Consider the following 18,958-nt stretch of genomic DNA (forward strand, 5'->3'; position numbering starts at 1 on the left):
ATCAATGAGACTGAGAAAAGACTGTAGGTCGGCGAGGCATGGGAGAAACGCCAGCCTAATCTGAAAGGCAATGTCTGCAGTTGGTGTTATAACAGTCACGACTCCATCCCTTACACATACACTGTTATGTGCTTACAAAGCACACTTACCTCATTTGACTCCCACAGTTCCCCAGAGGGCCATGTAGTAGTGGGCTGGCTATTCTCATTTAACAGATAAGCAAGGCTCAGAGAGGTTAAGTGATTTGCTCAAAGTCACACAGCAAAGGAGAGAACAAGATCTAGGTGCTTTTTGCCAACATCACTGGACAACATGATCAAAGGAGATGGGTTTGGGGCAGACCAAGCAGACCAAGGCACTGACCTTTCCTGAGATGGTCTTGATCTGCTTGGAGCTCAGGGGCTCGAAGTCCACGCCAATGTAACCCTCCATGGCAGCAAGGAGATTCTTCCGGAGACAACGGGATGAGTTGGCTTCTGTGTGCACCTGCTCCCACCAGGAAGGTTCATACCAGCCAGGGATGATCCACTGGTACTTGCTACCATACATATTCTCCTCATATGCCTGCAACAGAGGGGTTGACCATGAAGACACCAAAAGACAAACATCTGTTCAAAGCTTTGTGCCCTTGAGAGAGATGGAGATGACTCAGGCTTCCTCTTACCAGAGGATTCACTAATTCTTCTATTACTTGCTTGGTCTCCTCCTCTTTTATCTCTCAAGGGAGCCAAGGTAGTTTATAGGAAACATGTATAATAAAATAATAAACATCAAGTAAAAATTAAAACATAAGGGCCTGGGAAAGTTAAATTATAATTTGTTTACTAGAGGTAAAGGGAACAGAACATAGACAAGTCAACCAAAGGTTCCAACACAGTACATACTAAGCTGTATATTTCACCATAAATTCCTGGCAGCCTAAGAGAAAAGGGCAACAATATTAATTGCTTAACTCTTGCGTTCAATAGGGAGAACACATACCAGTTCTTCAGGGACATGAAGTGTTTTCCAGGCTTTAATCCCTAAAAAATGCCTCATATGGAGGCCACTGTCAAATTAGCTAGCATGGTATTAGCAGCATCCCTACAACAAACAGATTTCATAAGGCTATTTTTGTATAGATCTTTACTAAAAGCCGAGATTATAACCTTTAAATACAACCCAGGGGGAGCAATTTTGCAAGGGGCCAAGAAAATTTAATGTGAGCATGTAACTTACATAAGATGCCACTTGGCAAACTGAACATTCTTTCTAAATCTTTACTCAAAGTATAAATTGAGATCCTAAAAAAAAGGTCCCTTACATTTGTATGCTCTACCCACGTCTTACTTGATTGTCATTCGTATTCACCCTTTGAGATGGTCTGGGCAGACTTTATTATCCTCATTTTAGAAACAAGGAAACTGAAAACCAGAGAGGGAAAGTCACTTTTCCAAGGTCACACAGCCAGGGAGAAAAATCAGCCTGGAACCTAGATCTGCCAACTCTTAACACTGCAAAGCCACACTGCCTGCCTTCCATTTAAACAGAAAGTTGTCAGACTTTAAATGCAGCCTTATTTGGCTTTAATTCATACTATGATGATTTTATATCAGGAAAGGTATGCTTTTCGATAGCACAAACGCACCCAGAAAATCCCACTTTGTAGGAATGTCATGTTCCATCAAAGCTGGGTCCAGAATGGAGTTTCTAAGTAGAGTGCACATTCTTATCAGTAATTAAAATGCCCAGAAGTAACAACAGAGAGCAGTAGTGTGCACTTTGTGTGCTGTGATGAACTGTATACATTTAAAAATGTGAACCTTAAACAATCCATCTGTTTGTTCCTGGGGAACCACCTATGTTAGAAGGACATTTTGGGAAACAATTCAGGTCACACCTCTTTATGTTCCTTGGCTTAGAACAGAGATAGCACAGACACCAACAGGGTGCAAAGAGAAGCCTGCGGATTGCCCTGGATGCCGGAGAGGTTCTGGCTGCCCTCCAGTTAGACTCTAGGACGCTAAGCCAGGGTCTACCCAGAAAGGTGGGCCAGAGCCCCTAATACGTCTGCACACTGGAGCATAGTTACTGTCAAGTCTAAGAGTTGGAAGAGTGTTTCCTTCATTCCTCTTCCAGAAAGGGGGGCAACACTTCGAAACTCTCTCAACAACTGAAAAAGCCCAGCCTGCATGGTAGAGCATCTCATTGCGGTAAATGTGAATTAGAATATCTGTTCCTTAACTTAAGGTCAAATTCCAACTCCAAGGCCTCTGTTCATTGATTCAGTGAAGCCTCCACAGATTAAACTGAAATTGTTTAATAAAAGAGCCCTTCAACTATCTCAAGGCAGTGATCACATTGCCTCTTCTCTAGACTCCTCCAATGATACGGGACTTTCACCTCCCACATTCTAGACACTGTACTTCTCATAATGCAGCCTCAGAGCATAGTCATTTTTTCCAGCAATTATATTATAATGTTATGTATAATGTCCCAGTCAAAACTGTTGTAGAAAACACGGAGAGCCTTCATATTACCATGACATAATAAAATCACAGTTCAACAAAAGAAGGCAGTCTTCTGGGCTTCCCTCTAATAAACGGGGCTTATTCCACAGACACTTTTTTTTTTTTTTTTAATGAAAGATCATCCCAAATCCTCTCTTGGGGCTAGACCTTTGAACAAAACGGTTGTCCTGAGGATCCCAGGTTATTTAACCAATGGCAGAACCTGTGAGACTTCACAACTGTCATCTTTCACTGACAGGGAGGAACTGACATGTTAAGCCCTTATTATGTACTTGGCCATTTATATACATTACCTTATTTTATTCTCACAACAACTCTATGAGGTGTGTGCTATCATCTCCATTTTATGAGGTGTGTGCTAGTATCTCTATTTTACAGATGAAGAAATTGAGGCTCAGAGATCGAGGAATTTGCCCAAATACATTCAACTAAGTCAAGGGGACAAAATTCAAAGTCCATTTTTTTTTTTAAAGTTTCCTTCTTTTCTTAGCAAAACACAACTTTTTGGAAGCTCTCTTAATCTTAAAAGGTTGAGACAAGATAGTGCCACTTATTGAGAACGTATGGTGAGTAAGAGTCAATAGACTTAGAGCAAGGACAGGAGGAGGTCTTCCGATCAGATGCAAAGGCAGCTCGGCATTACTCTCTGAGACCAAAGACCATGTGGTAATTCAGAGGCAGCACAGAGCAGGAAGTCAGGAGCCTCTCAGGAATCTGCTGTGATACCTGACTGACCTGCCATTGTCCTATTAGGAGCTGTTCCTTGTGAGTGAATTTTCTAGAAAACAGAAGCTCAGTCCATTGGAATGACAATACATTTTGTTTAGAATCTCAGCAAATTTGGTTAAGATAAAAATTTTTCTACTGATCCTCTGGGGAAAAAAAATGATAGTCAAGCAGCACTAGATTCTCTGCCACACACCAGCTGGGTAGCCCTGGCACACAACGCCTTGGGCCTCTCTTTTCTCATTCATGGCCCATGGAAAGCAAATCCCATCTCACCGGGTTGGTGCAGGAATCAAATGAGGAAATATGTGCACCATGCCTGGACAACACCACGTTCAGGAACATTTTAGCTGCTCCTGCTCGTTCCCTTCTCCCTTTGGTACCTCATGGTCTCATCCTGAACATTAGCCACTGTTACGGGCCATGCAGAGTGGCGCTCTTGGACATGAAGAAGACTGACCCATATGCCAAATGGCTCCAGACTGTTCTTGGAGTTTTTGATGCACTTTTTATGGCTTTGTCTCCTTTCAAGCTGTCAGGTCTAGGCTGTCACTTTCACTCTGAATTTGCTGCTTTTGAACTGCTATAGAAAGCAGGGAGCCTGGATTGTTAAGTATATGTGTAGAGCAAAAGTACATAGGCTTTGAGAGAAGGTCTAAAAGGCGCTCCTGCAAGAGAGGTAGACTGGTCTTAAATATAGCATCTACTGTCCAAAGCAACTGCAGAGAAGCCTCTGGGCCTCCACTCTGTTTTCCCACATTTAGAAGAGCTGAGATTGTTGGACATGTGAGCTTTAAGAATCTTTGCCTGGTATCCCAGTCTGTCTCCTTTGCCAGATAGGGAGTTCCTGGAGGGTTGGTGTCTGCTCTTCCCAGGATCCTCAGTGCTCAGCACAGTGCCTGGTGTGCAGTGGGCACCCAATAAATGGTTGCAGAGTGACTGAATGAATGCATTTCCAGTTTACTTGGTCACCTTGGTTTTCATTTTCTCTGCCTCTAGTAGGAATGTGGTCTCAGGAAATGGCCACCAAATGGGCCCTGCCAGGTGATAACGGGCAGTCCTGAGCTCACATTCTTTAGTCCCATGAACCACGCTGGTTCTTATTAGCTGCAGGCAGGTAACCATGATGTGATTAAAAAATCCAATTTCCTCTTTTTATTAAGTTTCCTTTTGCCTCCTCACCTCCGCATCCAAGAAGAACATTTGCTTTTTATAGACATTTCACAACCATAATAGTAATAAATCCTCACATCGGTAAAACAGTTAACAATTGGGATGATGGTCACCCTCCGATGGCCATATTTAAGCTTCTCAACAACCCCACGAAGCAGATAAGGCAGGGATCATTGCTTCTGTTTCAGAGGTGAGGCAGCCGGGGACTGCAGTTGTAAAGTGGCCTGAGGAGTTCTGAGTGGCCAGAAACCAGGTCAGAGTGCTTGAGAACTGAGAATAGACCACCAAGGAGACAGAAGAAGACAAAAGTGATAGGCTATGCTCATCCTTTGCTGGAGCCAAAATGAACATTTTGCCACAGGGCTATAAATAGGCCTTGCGTTTGCTGGAGTCTGCTTTCCCACTGGGTGGCAGGTCCAATCTCAAGAACGCAGCAACATGCTGCATAGTTTGCACTGCAGCATTTGGATGGCAAAGACGTGGTTGTGTCCACCTGGTTGTGTCTGACCCCGAGATGGGCAGAAAGGCTCTCTCCCTGGGTCTCTGTTCTGAGCAGCCCATCCTTCCATCACACGCCAGAGTCTTGATCCAGCGTGAAGACATTCAGCAGACTCTCCTCAAGACCTTCCAGATCTGGCAGAAGAACTCCTTCCTAGCCAGATAAGAACGAAAGTCCTGGAGTGCAGATCCATCTGAGGGCCTGACACATGGAATAAATCTCCAACCAAAAACTTCTGAGAAACTCCTCAACAAATAAAGCAGTCAGCAAGACTCTAAGAGAAAGTCCATCTCAAAATACCCAAAGTCTAAGAGGAAAGAAGAAAGTGGGATGATGAGGCGGGATGGTGTCCTGTGCTGAGTGGAAGGCAAGCAGCCTGGGACTGGGTCAAGAGGCAGATAGCCATGCACTCTGTTCTGATATGGAAACCACGCTGGAAGTGCCACTCGGAAAATAATCCCAGTGCATGGCACAGAGGGAAATCACAGCCATGCCTTGGCTTGGATTTGGCTCAAGTCAGAACAGGAGGTCTCTCTGCATTTTGTGCAAATGAGAGACGGCCAGTGCCCAGTGTGGCGTCTTCATGGATGATTTTTATTTATTTTTTTCTCATTTGGTCAACAATCACACACCATGGGCCAGCTGTTTGCAAGGCCTTGGGGATATGTGGGGGTAAAACCCAGCTTCTTCTCTAAAAAATTACATCCTCTAATTTGGAGCATTATTTTCCTTTTTTAAATGGGCCATTTCTGGACCATAAATGGTAACATGTAAGGCATTATGAGTTTTGAAGTAAAACATGTTAAATCAATTTGCTCCATTTTTTTTCAGTTTTTCCTCATGCTCCTCCTTAGATTTTTGTGTGGAACTCCTTGTTACCCTTAACTAAAACATAGGATGCTTAATAGAATCTTGTGCAGTCCATTAGTTGGTAAACTTACTAGCCCAATGGCAGTCCATTCCATCCTCTGAGCCCTTCTGTAAACAAATAAAAAAAGATTGCTGACATTTACTGAGGACTCACTGCACATCAGGCACTATGCAAAATGTTTTTGCCCATTTAATCTTCACAGCAATCCTGTTAGACAGGTGTTATTATTATCCCCACTTTACAGATGAGAAAACTGAGGCTCAGAAAGTGTTAAGAAGTCCAAATTCAGTTACTAAGCTGCACACCAGGAGTTCAGGCCCAAGCAGACTGATTTCTGAGTGCTAAGCTTCATCTAGGGTCTCCTGAAATGTCAGCCTGTAACTTCTCCCTCCTCCCTGCTATTCTGAGAGATAATCAGGCAGTTCCTGCTTTGCTCCTTAGCTTTCCCGATGAAATATCCCTGTGGAACTGTGGCTTCCAGCCACTGCTCTCTCCTTCTCCCGGTCTCTTTTCAGTTCCTGCATCTCTCCTAAAATGTGGCTCCAGAAGCTGAGCAGGACACCCCAGGTGGGGTCTCTCAGCAGAGGGCAAAGGGACCACCCGTTCTGGGTGTGAATGTGGAGACTGAGGTCACCTTGGCTCCCCGGCAGCTCTGCTCACACTGGTTACTCACAGTAACCTTGAGGCAACTGAGACTCCAAAGTTTCTCTTGTTCTAAACACACACAGTTCTCCTCAGCTATGCCTCTACCATCTTGGACACAGGCCGCCCAATTTGTTCTAATATAACCTTATATTAAGACCATTAGATTTAATCTTCTTGGATTTAATCAAACATTCCAGCTTATTAAGGTTCTTTGCACCCTGGCTCTGTCATCCAACATATTTCACAGCTTCTAAAATTCCTATAAGCCTGCTTTTTATAATCTCATCTAAGTTACTGACAAAGGGTCAAGAAGAACAGAGGGCTGTGGCCCATCACTAGAGCGTACACCTAGAATAACCGCAGTCCAAGAGGAGGAGCTTATTGGGTAGACGATGACTCACATAACTAGCCTCTCATTCTGATGAATTCTCTCCTGACCCTGGGGTGGAGGAGGGGCCAGGGCATCAAAATCGGAAGACACACTTCCTGTGTTAGAGCTCTTATGTATGCTCGGGTCAGAACATGATGTGGAGAAAAGAGGATCTGACTGGGACTCAGGTGAATGAGGATGGAGCCTTGGCTCTGCCATGAACTGTCCCTTGGACAAGGTCCTTCACCTCTCTGGCCTCTATTTCCTCATCTATAAAGCAGGGTAATGAGAGTAGCTTCACATGGTTATGGAAAAAATTAAGTGGAATAAGTTTTAAAAATCTCCTTTGTCACCTATCACACACCAGATAATTAGAAGGACTTAGGGGTAGATACTGAACAGTTGACAGTTTGTTCAAAACCCGAGCCTCTGAGCCCTGCTTGCAGGGCAGGGAGGGGTCTGAGGCAGCCTCATCTCCCCTGGAATCTGGCGCCTTCCTCTGTGGGGCGCACATGGCACTGCTCCACTAAGCAAGGCTGGGTCGAGGGGACTTAGAACTAGCAGGCAGCACTAAGGCAATGGTCAGACAGTGGGTTTGGTAAATCAAGGTTTCTGGTTCCCCCTATGACTGCACTGTACTGAGCCCTGGCGTTTTAGCGCCCTGAAAAGAAGACAGAGCAGTGAGAATAACACTTCTACCTCCAACTCCCCGGACTCCGGCCCTGTGGTGCCCCTCTTGGAACAGGCAGGGAGAATTATCTGAGAAAAAGCTTTGTGAACCTTCTCAAAAACACAAATGACACGACCAAAATGTTACTTACACAACAGAACACTTTTGCTGCCATATTCTGGTCAAACTGGCCAAGGATGATCCGCACGTCGTTGCCCTGTGGACAGAAGGACAGGGTGTGAAGGTGAGCATGTGATCGGCACAGCCCAGAAGGCTCGGGGCCATGGACAGGGAATATTCACGTGCTCCAGGCTCCCCAGCGAGAGCTCTTCCAGAGCAGGGCGGGCAGGGCAGAACCACACCCCTTATCCCAGCCCGGCCTGGATCACCAGCCTTCTCTGGGCCCAGCTTTCCCTCAGCACCTGCTGTTGGCCCTCCCTGGTCTCATGGGAAAACCCTGGGGCAAGTCTGCACAGGCTGGAAGCTGAAGCTGATGGCTCTGTGGGGCCTTGGCACGCTCCCTGCTCTCCTCCAATGGCAAACCCTGCGGGGCGCTGAGACAGGGTTGACTCTCCGTCCTCACTCTACACATAGGGAAGCTGAGGCCACAGGAGAGAAGGGAACTTCCAAGGTCCCCGGGGGGGCTGGCAACAGAAACAAGTTCCCAGCCAACTCCTCCCCCAGTATTCTAGACTTTTCTGCCTTCCTGGAGCCCACAGAGCTTCCCAATTAAGAAGTTGCAGAGTCTTCTCAAGTTCTGAACTTTGTTCAAATCTCAGCTCCACTCCAGTGGCCTCAAGCGGCTCCTTTTCCCATCTTAGCCTCAATTTCCTCATCTGCAAAATGCGGATAATGGCAGTCCTTTCTTAGAGGGCTGCTGAGACAACTAAATGAGATAATCCTCATAAAGTGCTTAGCAGAGCTCCTGGCACAGAGTAAACACCAGCTAGAATTAGTATTTTATAACCTTCTCCCAACCCATCCATCTCCCTTTATTTCAAAGGAAGATCTATATTCAACAGCTCTATAAATGGTTATTTATTATCTTATTATCTCAATGCAGTTAACACGTATACATTGTATCATAGCTCCTATGATTCATTTATTCACTCCACAAACATTAACTGAATGCCTGATGCTCCCTCCTGGGTCAGGGTGAGGGGTTCTTGGTTGCTTTCTAGGGGACGGGATCCAGGCTGGGCCCCGCCCCCATAGAGAACAGGAAGTACAGGCAGCCTCCAGGTGGCCAGCCTGGCTCCTGCCCACGTGCCTGCTCCCCATCTCAGGCCTGCCCTCTGTACTGAGGCTCAACCTTGCAGGTGGTGCCACCTTCCTGCCATTTATCCCGTCCTTTCCAGCAGGCCTCAAGGCCCTTTGATGCATAAAGAAGAGAAACATGCCTTTAAAGATCAGTTTTTAGCATCTTTCAAAATTGGAAAGTGCTGACTGGGAGGCCATTTTACTCATCATGTACTTTAGCAAAATAAAAAAGGCTTGGATTCTAAAATCATCTTTCGTTTGCAAGCAAGAATGGAAAGAAGAAAAAAAAACTTGCTCTGAAAGGACTTTAAAAGATCGTTACCAGAGCAGTTGAAGGAAGGCAAGCCTTTGTCATCACCATGTCTGCAATGCTATAAAAAGTTCTAAGCTGCTTCCTTCCGTTCTGTGGCCATGTTCCTGGGCACACTCCAGGGTCTTTCTGCTTGTTTGTTGAAAAAAATTTTTTTTTGTTTTTAGCATTTCTTGCTACTAACGGTATTCACCTATCCATAACCATCCATCCAGCAAACACTCATGGAGCGTCTACTTTGTGCCAAGCCTGTGTTGCTAAACATGGTATAGAAGAAACAGCTTATTGGATTTTGGAATCAGACCTTGGTTCACATTCCAGCTCCAGCACTGACCAGCTGCATGACCCTGGGTCTTAAATCTCCCAGAGCCTTGATTTCCTCATTTCTGAAACAGGGATAATACTCCCTACTCTGCCTGGTGGTTGTAGGATTCATGACAATGAAACCCACCCACTGGCTTCTATGATGCTCTCTCCTGGCTCCCTCCTTCCTCCTGGTCATTCCTGCTCAGACTCTAAGTCAGTTTCTCATCTTTCTGCTCATCCCTAAATGCTGCTGTTCCATACAGTTCTGCCCTCATCACTCTCCCTGGGCAATCTCATTCATGACCCCAGCCACAACTCCCCACTGTGTGCTATGGGCTCCCAAACCTCTCTTCCCAGCCCAGACTTTTCTCCAGCTGTCCCCTGGACACCTCCACTTGGATTCCCCAGGCACCTTAAGCTCAACATGTTCCAAACTGAACTCATCTTCATTCCCAACGTGCCCCTTCCCCTTCCTATACTGTCCATTTCTAGAATGCTGTTTTGCCAATCTCCCACTCCCCCAGATCAGAAACCTGAGAGTCATCTTAGACTCCTCCTCTCCTCATCCTAGCCATAACCAGGGCCTGTTGGTCCTGTCTGCTCACCAGTGCCTGAATCACCCCCATCTCTCCAGGCCCACTCCCCTGGGCATAGCCATTATTCCCTACTCCGTGAACCACCATGGCCTCCTAGCTGGACCCCTGCCTTTAGTCTTGCCCCGTCCACCCCAGTCTCCACAGAGCAGACGAAGGGATCATTCCAAGATTCAAATCTGATGGTGTAAAATCTTTCCATGGCTCCTTGAGCTTTACCTCTAAGATCAACCTCTAAGCTCCTCAGAGCACTGCAGATTCTTTACCAGCTGACTCCTGCTCATGTCTCAAGTCACATTTCTCACTACTCCACAGCAGAGAGAAGGAACTACCTGGGGTTCTCTAAAATGGTCTGCCATCCATTCACTCACTCATTCACTTATTCATTCATTCATTTTCTCACCCTGTCCCCTTTCTACAAGCTCATCCATCCAGAATGCCATTCCCTCCCACCCACTGGCTCTGCCTGGAGAGCTGCTGGTACTCCTGCTTCACGCCTTAGCTCAGGCAGCCCTGCTCTGAGACGCCGTCTCTGTCCCATCAGGCTTGGTGGCCCAGAGCACTCTGTACTTCCCTCTACCATGGCCCAGGTCCACCAGTCTGTCTTCACCATTGCACTGAGGTAACCTGATTCATCTCTGGTCTCCAGCTCCCAGAACAGGGCACAACACATATATATCAATAAATAAGTATGGAATGCATGATTAAGTGAGTGAATGCTGTGTGAAGCCCCAAGCACACCGCCTGGCCCACAGTGGTTATTTAGTAGCTGGTGGTTATTATCATCAACTGCACTAATATCTTGCTAGCCTAGGGCCCAGGGTCTGGTTGGGTTCACGATGTCCATTTCTTGAATGAACAGAAGGACCCACAACTTCATGGCTGACTGCCTGACCACCTGCTGACAGACAAATAACCCACTCTGCCACTTGTGGACCATTTAGTGTCTCTGTTGTCATGACAACCAAGGTGCATGGACTGCTTGGTTGTGTGCTCCCAAACTGTTAGGATTGGATAGGGCCCAAGGGATCATTGATCTAGTTAACCCCTTCCCAGAGAGGCAAAAGGTTTTCCCCAAACCAGCACAGCACCCCAAAACTGGTGCTCTCACCTTGGTGCCCTGTGACCATCAGAGGACACTGAAGAAAGAGCCTATCCAGAGCTGAAATGTGCCTGATGCAGAGAGCTATTTGCACCCACTCCGATTCTAGATGGTGAGTAAGTGGGACAGGCTGCTGCAAAGTCTGGGAGGAAAGAGGACGAGCCAGCACCCAGTGTAGCCGGAGCCTGGATCCCAGGGTGGGGAGAAGACAAAGGCAGATGGGACTGGGCTGGGATCCTTAGGGGAACCTTGAGAGCAGCATATAGAGTTTAAGGTGCTCCTTAAATTGGGATATATGTACTCCCAGGGCATAAGTAGTAGTCCTGAGAGTAAGAAAAGCACAGATATACCTGGTCCTTCTTTCTAGAGTAGTAATTTAGTAGAAGATTTGGGGGTGAGGGGAAAGGCTTTGGATTGGAAGAAACTTAAAAAGTTTTTAACACATTCATACTTTCACAAAACTTCCAGAATCCCACTTTGCAATGTTGCGTAACTTTTATATTTTCCTGAAAATACAGAGAGAGGAAGTAGAAATTTTGTGTTGGCAATGGACCCTGCTTCTGGCCAAGCCTCCCCACCTCCCTGCCAGGGGTATAAGCATACACTCTTCTGCAGCTGAAATGGCTTGGGGGAAGTGGAAGGTGTGCCAGGGGGTTGGGAAGAAGAGCTATGACCGTCTCTGAGGATGAGCGGGCAGAACAGTGCTGTGATGTCAGAAACATGGTAGAGGGCAGGTTCTCAAAAATCCCCACCATGGACTCTTGGCTCTGCAGGCGGCTGTCTGGAGTGAAAGTAGGTTTCCTAAGGTCAGACAAAAGACAACTTCTTCTGAGAGGCTAGATCTAAGGTCGTGGACCATAGTGGAGACCCATGTTCACACCCTCAATAGGCCACACCCACAAGGGAGGGGCAAACAAGGGAAGGGAACAGCCGTGGGGTGCTTAGCCCAGGGAGGGGTGCTCAGGCCAAACCGTGGGTGGATTTCCTTTCCCCTTTCTGAGCCCCTCTCACGTTATCTAGAACCCCTTTGTCTGTGGGACCCTTAAAGGGAGCTAAAAGCACACACACATAAAAATGACACTTAAGAAGGATGACTCATTTCAAAGCACTGGTGTGTAACCCCCATTTTGCAGGGGATCCTAGCAAAATCAAAATAAATGACAGTTCCCGAGATCTTCCCAGCCATGGTCCTAGGAGGTAGGTGCTATTACTATGCCCACTCTGGATAGTTTCACGAGCAAACTGAGGCCCAAAGACTTTAGCAACTTTCGTAGGCCCAGCAGACACTGTGGGTCCTGCGTATCCCCTCCTCAGGGCTGGTGCACCCTTCCCAGCTGCAGTGGGGGTGGGCTACTTACAGCTCACCCCCTTCTCTGGAGTACTTCCCTAAGCCAAGGGGAGTTTCCTGGCCCAAGGAGGTCATGCTGTGTCCCACACCCCACAGCAGCCAGTGACTGATTCACACAGGTAGAAAACTCCAGCCCCCTTGCTGAAAGGTGGGACCAGCTTACGGTGCAGGCCATGCTCCAGAGGCCTGGTGGGGCCAGGTCAAACCAGTCTCCAGCCAAGAGGTGTTCTAGCCTAGCTCCCCTCCGCCTTATCCTGCTTCTCTCCCCTTCTCGTGCGCACTTGCTGTAAATCACTTTTACAAGAATCCCAGGCTCTGTTTCTAGGCAGTTCAACCTAAGACACCAGGTCACAAGGATAAGAAGAAGTGGCACTGGCCTCAACCTAAGGTGGGTCTGGCCCCAGAGCCTAAGCACTTGACCACTCACCCCCATATATCACCTCCTAGGCTAAGAAGGCCAGCCCCACGGGGCCTGAGCTGCTGGGGCTCAGCGCTCAGTCTGCAGCAACAACTCATGGAGAAAAGTCTTACAGATTCTGAAGTGGAAGGACAAGAGCAGCAAGTGTAGTCCTGAGACATTAAAATAGCTAGCGTGCATTTAAAAGAGCAGAAAAGCAGAAAGCTACCCATCCTGCCTTCCCTGTGACAGGAGTGTGGAGTCCTGCGAGAAGGTCAAGGTTGACCCTGACATTGACCTCTGGGTTATCCGGCATCTCCTGCCACCTGTGCATCTGTCTCGGCCCGCGTTTCATAGCTTCCTGGTTTCCCACAGACTCACTACCCCACTACCCCACTGGGCTGCTGAAAAATCAAATGAGACCATGTTTGATGTTGTAGAAAGGGGTGAGATGCTACGAGTCCTAAGGTGGCCGAGCTATTAGAGGCCAGCCATGATGCAGGCTGGGAGGTGGCCTGACCGGGGGCAGGGGGCACTGGTGAAGAGGTCAAAAGCCCAGGCCTGTTCCTGCTCCCCAACTCTGGTTGTGAGATCTGGGGTAAGCCTGAGACAGTTAACCTAGATGTTCTTCCAAAGTCCATTTTGGCTCGGACAGACTGATTCCACACCCAAAATAAGTATTCTCTTTTATTTAGCTAAAATTAGTCTTTCTTAGACTCCCCCTCCCCCCCGCAGAAGTGTCCCTAAAGGCAGAGAAGCAGGAGACATACACTCTTAAGGACAGGAGTGAAAGAGGGAATAGCCCATAGCAGCCCACTGGCAAAGCATGGCATTTCTTTAAAGTTTATTATTTTATCCCGAAAATTCACATATACTGAGCATGCCAATAACATATCTATGTTTATCTTAAGATAAAAATAATGCTTTTTCTTCCCACATCTTTGCACAAAACTAGCCTGCTGAGATGAGGCACCACATTTACTCTATAGCTTTGTGTCCATTCAGGGTGCTTGTATATATGAACCTCAGGTTCAGGCAGGGCTTGTGGCCAGTGGGGTGAGGGGAAACTCCCACTAGGATTCTGCCATGGAGCAAAGTGGGAACAGTCCCCCTCAAGGCCTATCCTTCTGGTCTTCCTGTGATAGACGGAATCATGGCCCACCAAAGATGTCCATGTCCTAATCCCCAGAACCTGTGAATAAGCCACGTGACACGGCGAGGGGGAACTAACATTGCAGGTAGAATTAAGGTTTAAATATAATCAGTCAACTGTTTTATAAAACGGGGAGAGTCTGAATCCTGAATGATGGGTTGGAGGCTCCAGGGAAGGCCGATAAAGAAACTGAAGTGAACAGAGGGGCATGTCTGGAGCCTGGCGCCCTCCCCCGCAGAGCCCAGCTCCTCAGTACGGGCACCAAAGGAACACCCAGGGCAGTCTCTGGCCAGTGCAGGGGGTGGCCTCCTAGCCCAGCCTGGCGACAGTTAACTTTCAAGGCGCCTGTTTGAAACAGCCTGGAATGAGCTTAAAGGCCTGGGGTCTTCGTGACACAGACATGGTTTTATTTCCCAACTTTCTTTTAGATGAACTTTGATACATATCTGCTAAATCAGCCTGATTAATTCCATTATTCAGTTCCTCTATGTTCTTGCTTATTTTTGCCTGGCTGATCCGTCCAAGACTGAGAGAGATGTTGTGGCTCCCAATACTATTGTGTTTCTGTCAATTCTCCTTTGTATTCTAACAGGCTTTTCTTTATATATTTCAGTGAGATGTAATTTAGAACAATAATGGCCCATGAGTGTGCTACTCTCAGGGTGAATCGTACTCTTATCTATAGAAAACGACTCTCCTTAATCCTGTTTAACGCCTGTACCTTGAATTCTCTTTGCTCCAGTGTGAACACTGGATTCTTGCTTCAGTTTGGTTTGCCTGATACACCTTTGCCCAGCCGTGGACCTTTCTGTGTCACTTGGTCTGTTGTAAATAGAACTATAGTTAGTTGTTCAAAACACAATTTGAAAGTCTTTGCCCCTTAATAGGGAGTTTGACCTATTTGAATTTATGATCAGAATGAACATATTTGGTCTGCAGTTACAGTTTATGCCTTCTGGTTTTCACGTTGGCTTTCTGCTTTTCGGGTATGTGGACTAGATTTTCTTTGCTTTTACCTTTCGTGTTTCAGGAGCTTCAGGCTCTGCATTACAGTATATTTACCATTAAGTTATTCAAAGCCTTCTTAAACTTATATTTTTCTAATTATGAAACTCATCAGCAAAACAGTCTCTTTTGAGTCTCTCTTCTACTTAAGAACCAGGAGTTAAGCATCCAATATCTTTTTACTCACTTCTTTGGCTCTGTTAATGGAATTTGGGTTTTTATATCTCAATTACTGTTATTACAGTATCTATTTGTATTATGTATATATGCATGTTTGCTTTCCAAATGAATTTCTGCATCTGCATATTCTTCTATAACAACTTTTCATAACAACTACTTAGCTCTCTTTCCACTTGTTTCGGTGGTCCCTGCTCAGCCGTTTCTGTCACGACCTCAGCTATAGTTTGTTGTCATTCCCGGAGGGCTGACGTAGGACTTCAAGGATTAACTTCAAGAAGGACAGCTGGCTAGTACATCATGTGAGCCTCACACATTGGAGAAAGTCTCCCAGTTGCTCCATTGCTTCTAGGCTCGAATGTTGCAGGGAGTTCAGGTAGCCTGATTTTACACCTTTGTGGGAAATCTGTTTTTCCTCGTCTAGGTACTTGTAGATTCCCCCCTTATGTTTGTATTGCAAGACCTTTGCAAAAACGTGTCTGGGGATGATTCTCTTTTCACCCATTCTGCTACAGTGAGGAAAGGCCAGCTCGTCTGCACATAGAGTTGGCACAATTTCCTTATGAAACTGTTGATTTTGTAGTTCCAAAATGGTTGCATACTGGCAATTTTGTATGGTTCAATCTAGTAGATCTCTCTTGAGCCCACTTAAGTTTGTCTCCTATTTAAAAAAAAATAAACTTCTTATTTGAGAAGTGTTAGATTTATGGTAAAATCACAAAGAGAGTATAGAGAGTTGCCATGTGTCCCCCACCCAGTTTCCCCTATTATTAACATTTTATGTTACTATGGTACATTTGTTACAATTAATGAATCAATATCAATTCATTATTAACTAAAGCTCATACTTTATTCAGATTTTCTCAGTTTTTCTCTAGTGTCTTTTTTCTATTCCCAGATCCCTTCCAGGATACCACATTCTATTTCATCGTCAGGTCTCTGTAGGCTCCTTTTGGCTTAGACATTCTTTAGTTTTGAAGACCCAGGCAGTTTTGAGGAGTATTGGTTGGGTATTTTGCAGGATGTCCTCCAACTAGAATTCACCTGATGTTCTTCTCCTGGTTAGACTGGGGTTATGGGTTTTGGGGAGAAAGATCACCAACCACATCACATCAAGGGGACATACTATCAACATGACTTATCACTGTTAATGCTGACCTTGGCCACCGGGCTGCGGTAGTGTTTGTCCAATTCTTCCAATATAAAGATGCTCTTTTTTCCTCCTTTTCATCCTCAAGTCGTTTAACAAGTGGGTCATTCTGCTCTACCTCTTTGGGTCTGAAATACCTACGTAAATTATTTGGAATTCTTTGGCACAGAGGATTTGTCTATTCTCTCCCATTTACTTTTTCAATCAGTATCAACTCGTGAATATTTATTTTATACTTTTGATTATAATCCAATACTACTTTCATTTCATTGCTCAAATGTCCCAGCCTTGGCTATTGGGAGCTCTTTCAGTTGGCTGCTGTATTCTTCTGACACACCCCCATCACTGTGCGTCGTTGTTTTGAGCACATCCTTAACTTTCTGGCATGACAAGATGCTCCAGGGTCATCTTGTATATTCCTGTCCCAGTCCGAGAATCAGTCATCCCTCGGAGGAGCCCTGGTTCCTGTTCGTGGAGGTATTAGAAACCAAGATCTGGGTAGTAGGTGTGCTTGCCGATACTGGGGTGCCTATTTTGTTTTATATTTTGGTTCTGTTTCATTTGTCCTGGTTCTCCCATGGGATCTCCCTTCTCCACTATCCATAACTTATCTTTCCTCTCATCAGATTGATCTCTTTGACCACTTCCTCAGAATTCTGGAAAAGTATTTCCAGTTTGTCCTCCATATGACTGATTTTTATTTTCCTTGGCATTAACTCTGCTTTCTACTACCTCCAATGCAGATTTAAATTATGCTATTTGCTAATTAGTTTTCTTCCTTGTTCTCTGTACCTCCTTCTCTATCTTATCCCACGGGAAACCAGAGATTTGCTTTTTCTTTGAGCTTTGCAGAAGTTACTTTTCTTTGTTCCTGAGTATTTTATCCTTGTGTCCTCTCTTGGTTTTGCCTGTCCAGACTTGGTATTTTATTTGCACACACTCAGCAAATTTGTTGAGCAAATTAGTTTTGGTTCCAGGTGATGGGGGATAAAACAGTGACCAAGACAGACAGAAACTGTTGCCTCCTAGAGCTTACTTCCTAGTGGGAGGAGACAGATAACAATACCACCAGATAAAATGAATAGGACGCCAGACATTGTTGTGGGTTGAACTGTGTTTCCCAAAGATATATTGAAATCCTAACCCCCAATACCTCAGAATGTGACCTCATTTGAAAACAGGGTTGTTGCAGATGGAATTAGTTAAGATGATGTCATACTGGAGTAGGGTAGGCTCCTAATCCCACGTGACTAGTGTCCTAATAGGAAGACAACGTGAAGAGAAAGGGAGGAGATGCCAGGTGAGGCAGAGACTGGAGTTACACAGCTGCAAGTCAAGGAATGCCAAGGACACCCAGTGACACCGGAAGCTAAGAGCAAGGTAGAAGAGCCCCCAAACCTTCTAGAGAGCATGGCCTTGCTGACACCCTGACCTTGGACTTCTAGCCTCCAGAATGTAAGAGAATAAACTTCTGTTGTTTTAATCCACCTAGTTTGTGGTATTTTGTTATGGCAGCCCCTGGAAACTGACACAGATGCCCATCGGTGAAAAGGAGAAAATTAGCAGAAAGGGGGAGTGGGAGCATGAGGGGTAGGGATTTTAATTTTAAATAAAGCACTCAGGGAAGGCCTCTGGGAAAAGGGGACAACTGAGAAATGACTAGAAGAAGGTGCAAGAAGGGGCTATGCGGGTTCTGGAGGAAGAACACTCCATGCAGAGGGGATCCTTTGCCAACAGACTGAGCGTGCTGTCCTTGGCTCTGCTCTCCCGAACTTATGTGATGCTGGAATCCTTTCTCAGAACCGCAGCTGTGCAGGGTGGTGGAGAAGCTGGACCACGGTGTTGCCCATATCCAGGTTTGAATTCCAATCTACTGCTTTCTAGCTGGGTGACTTGGGTTGAGTTCCTTAACCTCTTCGAGCCTCAAGTTCTCTGTGCATGAAATAGGAATACAAAGATTCCCTCTGCCCCAGGGTTTGGAGAGGACAGAATGCGCAAGTGCAGGTCAAGGGCTGTGCATGGGGCCTGGCCCTTGCTCAGTGCACTGGAAAGGCCAGCTGCTGTTTTTAGCATCGTTACTATCACTCCTGCTTCTGTTGGAGTCGGATGGTTGATGGGAATTCCATTCCCAATTTCTTGTAGACTTTCAACTAATGCTTCTGCTCCATACAAAAGGCTCTTTAAATTTTAAAGCCCACAGAACTCCGCTGGACCTCTGAGATGCAGGAAGCTATTTCAAGTGCCCACCCTGGGGAGACACTGCGGGTGGCAGGAGAATGTCAGCGCAGCATCAGGCCCCCACCCCCACCTCCACCCACGGCTCCCAGGGCTGAAATGTCACATGCAGATGTGGTGTCTGCTCCTGAGAAGGTGACAAACACCTGGTGCCCTGGTCCCTTACTCCCCATTTTTGGGCCTTAGTCTCCCCATTTGTGAACTGAGGGCTTTGTAAGCTCTAAACTTTCACCTGCTCTGACTGACTGGTATACCCCGGGGCCAGCCCAAGAGAGAAGGGCCATGTCAGCAGTTGGCATCTAGGGTCTCAGACAACTTTCAATGTAGACGTGAGGAGTGGAAGAGTAAGGTGACGACTCTGTCTGTACCTGCTTACCGCTTCCCAGAAGCTCCTCGCTGCCCTCAGGATAAAAGACCCAACTTTTTATCTCGGCATTCAAGGCTTGTGGAAACTGGCT

At 46.2% G+C, this 18,958-nt stretch overlaps 1 protein-coding gene across 2 annotated transcripts in view; it reads right to left on the reverse strand.

Annotated features, from left to right (window-relative positions):
• Positions 1-18,958, reverse strand: part of GABBR2 (gamma-aminobutyric acid type B receptor subunit 2) — a 353,289-nt gene that overhangs the window by 144,383 nt on the left and 189,948 nt on the right. For both annotated transcript variants that reach the window (XM_010977466.3, XM_031450080.2), the window contains exons 5-6: positions 7,616-7,681; positions 364-564 (exon numbers count right to left, since the gene is read on the reverse strand). In XM_010977466.3, coding sequence (XP_010975768.1) covers positions 364-564; positions 7,616-7,681 — 267 coding nt within the window. The remainder of the gene's footprint in view (positions 1-363; positions 565-7,615; positions 7,682-18,958) is intronic.

This window comes from Camelus dromedarius, chromosome 10 (genome assembly GCF_036321535.1).
Source record: "Camelus dromedarius isolate mCamDro1 chromosome 10, mCamDro1.pat, whole genome shotgun sequence".
Classification (NCBI taxonomy): Eukaryota; Metazoa; Chordata; class Mammalia; order Artiodactyla; family Camelidae; genus Camelus; species Camelus dromedarius.